The sequence below is a fragment of the Quercus lobata genome, chromosome 2 (genome assembly GCF_001633185.2).
Source record: "Quercus lobata isolate SW786 chromosome 2, ValleyOak3.0 Primary Assembly, whole genome shotgun sequence".
Lineage (NCBI taxonomy): Eukaryota > Viridiplantae > Streptophyta > Magnoliopsida > Fagales > Fagaceae > Quercus > Quercus lobata.
In genome coordinates, this window is record NC_044905.1 from 104,426,028 (window position 1) to 104,436,548 (window position 10,521).

Here is a 10,521-nt window from a genome sequence, read left to right on the forward strand (position 1 = left end):
TATTAAAATTTTCATTCATAATTTTTTAGTATTTGATTACTTCATTCAATAAATAATATTTATTTTAGTTGTATAATCATTGAATAATGCGATAGATTTATTTTAATTTGTAATTTTTTTCTAAAAAAATAGATTTTAAATTAAAAAAATCAAAAGTTAAATAAATATTTTATTAATATTCAAAGTATAAAAATAGATCCCCGTTGCCTTAGGCCCATAATACATTGGGCCTGCCCTGTATATAAGAAACAGTTGGTTACAAATTTAAACAAACTTTGCTAGCTATTGAGTTTTGTCCAAAGATAGCTTTACTCTGCTTAATATATTAGATATATGGGTGATCTCAGTTTCTGAAAGATTTTGTTATCCAACTTGATACAGTCCTCAGAGTGATAACTACGGTTTGTTTAGTAATGGTTCAAAGAAGTCAGCTGTTCCTACTGCTTGTTTTCATCATATTTTCAGCTATAGCAGCCGAGACAGAAAATCAAGACTGTAAGTTCAGTTCATTTCTGTCATCGTGTTAGTTTGTGTAACTGTTATAGTATTAGTTTGGTTGGAATATGAGAGACAAAGCTTTTGTACTTTGAACAACGATTTGTTTTACTCAAGATTCATGTCAGTTTCTGGAATCTGAGCAGTACAAATCGTATGGTTAGTTATTCGGCAGCACATGACTCTAGGAAATACTTAGTCAACACTAAGATGCATCACCAATAAAGAGGTTCTTTATTTTGGCTATTTGGATTGCTGAAGTAACATAAATTTTGGTATCAATTTTTTTTTTTTTTTTGCCACGTTATGTATTTTTTTTTTTTTACATAATTCCATCACAGGGCCTTAGCTAATGTTACACGTCCTTCCAATTTACGTGAATCTTCAATCTATTTTGAACTATATATTAGATAGTCTTGTTTGATAATTTGGAGATTGAGTTATGATGTTTTTAATATCCGTATGCAGATGTTGCTTTGCTTTCTCTCAAGAGTATGTGGCAGAATACACCACCCAATTGGGTGGGTCCGGATCCTTGTGGCAAGGGATGGGAAGGAATTGGGTGCACAAATTCACGTGTAACCTCCATGTAAGCTTTCTGCTTGGTTTTCGCTTTCAAGTTTTTGTTGGCACGTTTGCTTGTTCATGACAATTCCAAATTTTGATATAAAGCTGACTTTGTATCATTTCAGAATGTTATCAAGCATTGGTTTGACAGGCTCGCTGTCTGGAGATTTCGTAATGTTATCTGAATTAAAGACTCTGTATGTTTTCTTTGTTCACTTTGCCTTTGTTATTTAACTCTTCAGATTCAAATTCCAACTGATATCCCTGAACCACCATTCTGCTACAAGAAACTGCAGTGCTCAAAAATATAAAAATTCACTGCTTAATGTTTGTGGAAGTTATGGGCAGTATTACTCATGCCTCCAGCCTCATGGTCATTGAGATGTGGATCTCACTGTGGCCGATTTAGGCAATTATATCACAAAAACAATGATTGGAGATTTTACTTTCTTTTAAAATGTCCTAACTAAATCAAATGAAAATCTCAATTCCACATGCTTATTTGGTAGTAACTTGATCAGTAAGTTTAGTAATGCATTCCTGACTAGCTTCTTTCATATAGGGATCTATCTTACAACAAGGGCCTGACAGGACCAATCCCACGATCAATTGGGAATTTGAAGAAACTATTGAACTTGTAAGAAAATATTGATTGTTATTAACAGTCTGTGCTGGAACTCAAGTTGGATGGTAAAGATCTTCCTAATTTACTATGTTTCTTTCTTATTTGCATATCAGAATCCTAGTTGGGTGCAGCTTCTCAGGTCCTATTCCTGACACAATAGGATCTCTACGGCAGCTACTCTATCTGTAAGGATTCTGACTCTGTAATTTCTTCAAGAATTCAAATGTTTTACTGCAAAGGACAATATGAATCAAATTCCTTATGAATGCTATCTTCCATGTAATAAATGACACAACTTTAGATGAAGGGTCTACTAGTATGTCCTGAAAATTTACCATCTCTGTCTGTAATGTATGTTTGTGTACATATATACACATAATTCACTCCGAGTTTCTATTTTTAGTGCAGTAAAATGAAAGGGCTAACATACTGTGAAATTTGAAACACTTTGTTGCTTTCATCTGCAGATCTCTGAATTCTAATCAATTTAGTGGACAAATTCCGCCTTCAATTGGTAATCTATCCAGTCTTCTTTGGCTTGATCTAACTGACAACCAGCTTAATGGACCCATTCCAATCTCTGATGGGATCACATGTGGTCTTGATATGCTACTTAATGCCAGACACTTGTATGTCAACTCTCTTTGTGAAATGAGCTTGTTAGAATAACAATTAAGTTATTAAATTCAACATTTCCTAACAGGTTAAGTTTTTGGGAGAATCATTAATTTATTTTAGTATCAGAGCAAAAGATATTTAATTTGAACTTCATCTCTGCTCTACCTCTCATTTAAAAAGTTCAAAACCTCATGTGGGGCTCCACTCATAAAAGGGGAGTTAGGGCCCACACGCATAGGTAGTGTTAAAATAATGATTAAATGATTGAATTCACTATTTTATAACAGTTTTAAGCTTTGGGAACAATCAATAATTTATCAGATTTGATTTAATTTTTTTCATCCTATGACTTTATTTTCTCCAACTATAACAACCATCTAAGATTCTGTCTCTTATCATCAGCCATCTTGGACAGAATAATCTTTCAGGAACGATCCCACCTCAGCTTTTCAACTCAGAAATGCCCCTGATACATGTGTAAGATTAGTTATACTTCTAATATCTGGAATCTCTTGGTATAATCAAGTTACATGAGAAGATATATGCATTATTCGGTTACTTCAATATTGTTAAAATGCATATGTATATAGATAATATATATCTAATAGCCCCACTAAACTTACATTATTTTTCTGTTTCATGTTTAATCATTATTCATTAATAGCTTCTTTCACATGTTACACCTTTGTTTTTTCTTTTTTAATTTTTTAGTGAATAGGTATTGTCTCCTAAAATTGCATCTTGATATATTGTGGTAATGTTAACCATGACTTTCTTTATTTGTAGTAGTCTCCCTTAGATGGAGAGAACACACACACGCATGCATGCAAAGTAGATATTTTGCATCATCTTTTGCTTTTCAACAAAAAATATCTTGGAATATCTACAATACATTCTATCAACTCATTGATTCTTCTGGCAGGCTTTTGGATGGCAACCAACTGACTGGCAGCATTCCTTCCACCCTTGGACTTGTGCAAGCCTTGGAGGTGCTGTGAGTATCTGTCACACACTCCAGAAAATTCACCAGAAATTTCTATTGGCTATGGATTTCTGATAAGTTATTGTTGTTTAATATTTGTTTTTGGCTATAGGCGCATTGATGGGAATGCATTAAGTGGACCTGTGCCTTCAAACTTCAACAATCTTACAAATCTTATTCAGATGTAAGAAGGAAAAAGAGACATGCCAAATTAAGCTATATATTTGCTTGAGAAAGATTATTATGACCTGGTGTGGAAACTTTATAAGGCTAGCTTTTTGATGATATATAGTTTTTTTTCAGGTTCTTGTCCAACAATAAACTGACTGGTCCTTTGCCCAACCTTACTAGCATGAACCTCCTCAGCTACGTGTAAGTAATAATGACATTACTAACATATGAATATCAATGTTAGTGTGGGCTTAAGTAAATTGTTTGTTAGACTTATCACAAAAATGATCATTTTAGCCTTTACACCCCACCAAAGAAGATGCTCAGTCGCCTAACAATATCTAGTTCACTTGCTTTTGAGTTTCATTTGTTGACTGAGATGATTTTGGCAGGGATATCAGCAATAATACCTTTGATGGATCAGATGTTCCTCCATGGTTCCCAACCTTACAGTCTTTGACAACATTGTATTCTACCCCTCCTCTCTCTCTCTCTCTCTCTCTCTCTCTCAATGTGTGTGTCTCTGCTTAAACATGCATTTGTATGAAACAAAGGTGTTTATTTTTCCAGGATAAAAGGATAAATGTGCTTTTCTTTTTGGCCTCAGGTTTAAATTATTCAGTACTGATGTAAAACCTGTCTACCTTGCATGACAGAATAATGGAAAACACAACACTTCAAGGACAAATTCCAGTTGCCCTATTCAGCTTACCCCATCTACAGACTGTGTGAGTATCAGTTAGTCTAGGGTATCATTACACTCATTGGAATGGATGTTGACAAATCCAAATTAAATAAATTAGTAATTCGTTTGTATGAACACTAAGGAGGGTAGTTCCACCCATTGCTATTATTCTGACATGTCGTAACAGGGTATTAAAGAAAAACCAACTCAATGGCTCCTTGGTTATTGGCACCACCCATAGCAACCAACTCAAACTCATCGATTTGCAGCTCAATTCTATTTCTGACTTAGAAGGAAAGGAAGCATACAATGGTACATTGAAGTAAGATGAATTTCCTAGTAACTTTGGCCCATTCAATTTTAGAGTATTAAAAAGACCAACTAGTTTTTTTGGAAGTTAAATTTCCAAGATAATATACTCGTTTTATAGCCTATAATAGTTATGTCTCATTATTGTGGTAACACTGTATTATCTTCTACAGACTGGAGGACAACCCAATCTGTGGGGTGAAAGGAAATCTAAATAGTTACTGCACAGTTTCCCTCTCCAATGCCTCATATTCTACACAAAAAGTTGATTGCGAGCCTGTTCCCTGCAATTCAGATCAGATTTCAAGCCCCTACTGTAGGTGTGCCTATCCTTACACAGGAAGCCTCTTCTTCGAAGCTCTGTCCTTCTCAGACTTGGGGAACAATACTTACTACAACATACTTGAGGAATCTCTCATGTATTCTTTTCACTCCCATCAACTTCCTGTGGATTCAGTCTCTCTAGCTCTGAGTAATCCCATTACGGCTTCATCGGAGTACCTTGAAGTGAAGTTAAAAGTCTTTCCTTATGGCCAAGTTTGTTTCAATCTAACGGGAATTTCTAATATTGGGTTCATGCTTAGCAACCAGACTTTCAAGCCTCCACCACCTTTTGGACCTTTCTATTTTATCGGTGATAAGTATGAGAAATTTACAGGTAATTCTGTGTTTAAATGATAATAATTTCTCTGTTTTTAAGTAATTATCTTGATGCATCTCTCTTCCTGCCAACAGAATCAAAAAAGTCATCAAGAAGTAGTATTGTGATTGAAGTTGTAGTTGGCGGTTCCATTCTGCTGCTGGTAATACTCCTTGCAGGGGTTTATGTTCTCCACACAAAGAAAAGAGCAGAAAGAGCAATTGAACACACCAGTCACTTTTGTAAGATGGGTTTTTGTTTATATTTTGCACTTTTTGGCTAATCATATGGGATTTGTAGGGTTGTTTTTCTAATTCATGTCAAATAAAGCAGCACAATTGGACCAAGCAATATGGGTGGTAGTGTTATTAAGGTAAAAGGTGTGGGATGGTTTTCCCTTAAAGAACTTGAGAAATACACCAATCATTTTTCAGTAGCCAATGAGATTGGATCAGGCGGCTATGGGAAGGTTAGTTTTGATTGTCCCTCAGTAGTATATCATATAAATGTATGTCAATATGCATGACCAATCTTTTATATTCCAAGGGTAAAAATAATAAATTGTTTTCAAATTTCAAATTTGTATTGCTTTTTGCCACTTGTAATCCTTCCTTTATTTTTAAAATTTTAATTTTAACTTTTTAATTTTATTTAAGACCAACTTTTGAACCTTGTTGCTAATTTTCCAAACAATTGCTGTCACTAAATGTCTTGTTTGTCAACATTTATACAGGTTTATCAAGGTTCTCTTCCTACTGGGCAACTGATTGCCATTAAACGTTCTAAAAAAGAATCTATGCAGGGAGGGCTTGAGTTCAAAACTGAGATTGAACTTTTATCAAGAGTGCATCATAAGAATCTTGTCAGCCTTGTGGGGTTTTGTTTTGAGAAAGGTGAACAAATTCTGGTGTATGAGTATGTTTCAAATGGTAGTCTAAAGGATAGTCTTTCAGGTACTTCCATCCACTTTCCTCCTCCACTCAATAAGAATTACAGTATTTGTTGACACTTCAATTTCTCACGTAATTGATAATCACATGAAATTATTCAATTCACTAGCATTTGTAGTAATTACCATTAAGTCAATAATCGTTAGGCCATACACCTTGCATCTACCTACAAAAGCAATAGAAAAATCTGATAGTAGCACAACCATAAGAATTCTGTAGTCTACCAGTAATGCTCTCATCCAAAGATGACATAAGAGGAATTAAATAAATTGGCAAATACTGCAATTTGTCTTTAGCCTGACCCTGATCACTTCTCCCGTAGAGAATAAAATGAGTTCTGGTAGACAATCCTGATAGAATTGTGCCAAAGGATTTGATGACTATATACTGGGAATTCTGCCACCCAAAACCCTTTTCCTTTGTAACAATATCCATACATCAGAATTCCACTTGCCAGTCAATATAAGGGTTTAAATGTTTTAAGTGTACCTCATTGTCCAATTGCAAAATTGACATGCTGGCATCTAGCTTGACATGCACCAATGCAGTATTTGTCAGATTCTCATTCCTGTGTCAGTACATAATGAACCACCCTGAAACCTCGAACAATGTTTTTGAAGTCAAAAGATACTGAATCCTAATTCATTTTTTTTCTCTTAGTTGAAAACTAACATATAGTCTGCAGGGAAGTCAAGGATCAGGTTGGATTGGATGAGGAGACTTAGAGTGGCCCTTGGTGCAGCCAGAGGTCTGGCCTATCTTCATGAATTTGCCAATCCACCTATTATACATAGGGATATAAAATCAAACAACATCCTCCTGGATGAGTCATTAAATGCTAAAGTTTCTGATTTTGGACTCTCCAAGCCAATTGATGACAATGAAGGAAGTCATGTTATCACTCAAGTTAAAGGGACAATGGTAAGTTCAGAATCTTTTTACCTCTACTTCAACAAAAATAATGCATTTGTTATGTTCTTTAATTGATAATATAAGCGTCAAAATCTGGTCAGTCCAGAAGCATCTGATAATGAAATTACTGGATCAGGATTTGGATAGAAACTCAACCCAATTCTCTCTGGTCTTGTATAAAAGTATTACTGGATTGTACCAAATTTAGAAATGATTCTCATTTTTTAGCTAGGCATCTGCTCTAATAGTATATGGCTCACCTTCAATGGATTGTCCTTGTGAAAAACACATAAAATAATAAAAGGTAAGCAAAGCAATACATAAAATGTGACATGATTTGGCAAATTCCATGTCTACATCTACAATCAACACCAACCAAAAATATCCACTATCAATGATAATTACCACAGCCCAAACTCTCATAAACCTCACAAATATAAACTAACCTAAATCCCCAATACACCTAAAGGTGCTCTCACACTAACGTACTAGACAAAGCTTAGTATCCAACTCTCTCTAGGCAAACTGTCTTCTAATTAACCCTTACGTACACCCCAAAAAAAAAAAAAAAAAAAAAGGCTACGCCACAGCTCTATTTATAAGGACTATGGCACCTCCTGATTATTCTTCTAGCTAATATAGGATTCCGAAACCTACTTGGAAAACTCCAAAATTTTTCTTTCATCGGCTGGACTTAAAAAGTCCCAAATTTTGCAAACACACAACAACAAAAAAAGAGATCCCAAAAATATAAAATGAAAATCAACTTTAGTTTAGTATCTTTTCTAAAGTAAAAGTAATAGCAAGATAAACATGGTTAAAGGAACATTTTTGAAGATTTTTCAGGAATAATCAGGTTGAGTTTTCTGAAATTCTAGGTGGAGCTTCTAGGAATGTTTCAAGGAATGAAGTAGATAAATGTAAAGATAGCTACCTATTTTTTCCCTCTATTACTGAAGTTTTAGGCCCAGCCATTGGCAAGGGATTTTTTCAGACTCACACACACATACTTCTACTAGTACCTAGAGGCCTTAAACTAATTTGGAAAACAAAGCAGCCGGTAGGAGTTGTTCACCACACCAATTATATACTGCACAAAAATCTATGTAAGTGTTATAGGCAGGGCAAGCATTTCTTGCTGCCTACTATTACTGCCAAAACCACAATATATTTGAAGGGGAAGAGATTTTCATTTAATGATCCCACAATCTGCCATTGCAGAGTAGGGGTGGTTTCTGTTGGACCATAAGAGACTAGTATGAGTTTATGGTAGTTTAGGCATTCCTGATTTCCAATTACTTGAAGAAGAAAAGCTTAAGTTTCAAAATTTTTGTCTTAATATTATCTAAATTTCACAAAAATACATCAAAATCTAGCACTAAGAATGGACTTGATCAACTGCAGGGCTACATGGATCCAGAATATTACATGACCCATAAGTTGACCGAGAAAAGTGATGTATATAGCTTTGGAGTGCTAATGTTGGAGCTGTTAACAGCAAGAAAGCCAATAGAGCATGGGAAATATATTGTGAGAGAGGTTCAGGAGACAATGGATAAGACAAAACATTTATACAATCTTCATGAATTTCTTGACCCAGCCATTGGTTTAGGAACAACCCTAAAAGGTTTAGGAAAGTTTGTGGATCTGGCAATGAGGTGTGTGAAAGAACCAGGATCCGATAGGCCTATGATGGTTGAGGTGGTTAAAGAGATTGAAAACATTATGGAGCTCGCTGGTGTAAATCCCGATGCTAATTTCACATCCACTTCTGCAAGTTACGAGGAGACAAGTAAGGGGAATTCCCCCAATCCAGGCTATCCTTATCGTTGAGGCACTTGTTTTATAGTGGATTATACCTTCCAAGAGAGCCCTATTCCAAATTTCATTCCAATCAAATGATCCACAACTGCCAATATAACGAAGTGAAATGGGGTTTTTCCAAACATCGTAAAAGTGAGATTTATTTTTTTCATTTATTCGAATAAAATATTCTGATCTACTTTGTGTAGAATATCCAATTAGTATTGCACATCCTAATGCTTGTGTTCATATAGTAAGTTACCAGAACCGTGTTTATGATGGTACTTTTTTATTTGTGTATGGAGGGTGGGGGGGTTGAAACAGAATCTTAGGTCGTCAACCTTGCATAGATTCGAAGGGAGGAGCAAAAATGACGAGAATTTAAAATATTTTGCAGAATTTCATGTGAGGCTAGTCATCTTATACTACACTTTTGATTTCTATGCTATGTATGCAATTCAACAATACTTTTGCAAAGAGAAAATATGTACAGTTTCCTATTTCAATTGAGATAATTGTAGAGTTTTTTTGGCTGTCTTAATTAGCCCTTTTTGTTTTGGTTGTGTCATGGACGGAGTCTTTGAAGGTCATGTACTGAAACTATTGCTTTGTTTTTTGCTCTTTAGCATGGTTGCTAAATTGATTGGACCTTGTAATCCTTTGGTAATGGTTGTGGTTGACTTTCCCTGAAACTTATTCATCAATCTTCTAAATCTGTATCCTTGCTTCATCACAACTCTGCATAATTTACAAGAAAAAACAAAATAGGCCACAAATTGCAACCTCAGTCATATCAATTGTCAAGTACTATGGTGCTTCTCTATAATCTTTTGTTCAATTAATCTATTTATATTTCTCACCTGTTAAAGTAAGACTTTAAATCTATTTAGATTTTCACTTGCCAAACCAGTCAAGATTATAAATAATTAAATTTTTTTTAAAAAAAAAAACATGATTATCATGCAAAATGTGTTGGCTGAGCAAATAGATTACACATGTACCTTAGGTGCAGGCTCACTTCATTGGTTTCTCCAACAGAGCTGAAATGTACCACTCATTCTTATGAATTCCACGATCACGCTTTCTGCTAGCATTCCATCTTAGTTTCTTGAATCCAATACAATCTGTTAGGTTCTAAAGATTAGGAACTAATGTATTAGAACTCTAATTTGTAATGTTGGCAAACCATGATCAAAACAGGTTTTAGTCTTGTTTAGACTTGCTTAAAGTGTATGCATTTTACGTAAAGTTGGAATTGAGTTACTGCAGAATTTATTGTGCAATTCTATCTGGTTCGATTGATCGAGAATTTGACTCGATCAATCGAAACTCAAGCAAAACGTTATTCTGCAGAATTTTCCAACAAAGCCCAAGCCCGTTTGACGCATAGGGTTTTATGTTTTGTCTTAAGTATAAAAGAGAAAACCCTAGCCACGTTTTTGGAGATACTCCAGATGCTGTGTGTGATTCTTTTGTGAGATCAAGAGGTGGTTGTCTTCACATATACTTAGGGTTTCCAAGTTTCAAGATTATGTCAAGAACTTGGTAATCAATTCAGTTGCTGCTTTAAGAATAGGGGTGTGCACGGTTCGGTCGGTGCGGTTTTTTTCTAAATTTATTACCGAACCGATAGAGATCGGTTTTTTCATAGTTGGAACCGACGCACACCGCCTAAAGTCGGTTTTTCGACCTATAACGATGTGGTTTTTTGCGGTCGGTTTAGTCGGTTTGGTCAATTTGAAATATTAAAAAAAAAAACTGTTT

General features: G+C 35.0%; 1 protein-coding gene across 1 annotated transcript; it reads left to right on the forward strand.

Annotated features, from left to right (window-relative positions):
• Positions 1-240: 240 nt before the first annotated feature.
• On the forward strand, positions 241-9,298 carry LOC115977701 (probable leucine-rich repeat receptor-like protein kinase At5g49770). Its single transcript, XM_031099730.1, has 19 exons — positions 241-495; positions 964-1,084; positions 1,188-1,259; positions 1,625-1,699; positions 1,801-1,872; positions 2,155-2,316; positions 2,708-2,782; positions 3,228-3,299; positions 3,400-3,471; positions 3,591-3,659; positions 3,851-3,925; positions 4,115-4,186; positions 4,331-4,465; positions 4,626-5,110; positions 5,188-5,349; positions 5,437-5,561; positions 5,826-6,045; positions 6,728-6,963; positions 8,359-9,298. The coding sequence occupies exons 1-19, from the start codon at positions 414-416 to the stop codon at positions 8,785-8,787; spliced, it is 2,811 nt and encodes a 936-aa protein (XP_030955590.1). The 5' UTR covers positions 241-413; the 3' UTR covers positions 8,788-9,298.
• Positions 9,299-10,521: the final 1,223 nt, after the last annotated feature.

Excerpts from the sequence above, each read along its gene's own strand:
- LOC115977701 (XM_031099730.1), top strand. The coding sequence starts at position 414 with ATGGTTCAAAGAAGTCAGCTGTTCCTACTGCTTGTTTTCATCATATTT. Across the intron at positions 1,700-1,800 it reads TTGAAGAAACTATTGAACTT|AATCCTAGTTGGGTGCAGCT; the intron begins GTAAGAAAATAT and ends TTTGCATATCAG. Across the intron at positions 3,472-3,590 it reads CTTACAAATCTTATTCAGAT|GTTCTTGTCCAACAATAAAC; the intron begins GTAAGAAGGAAA and ends GTTTTTTTTCAG.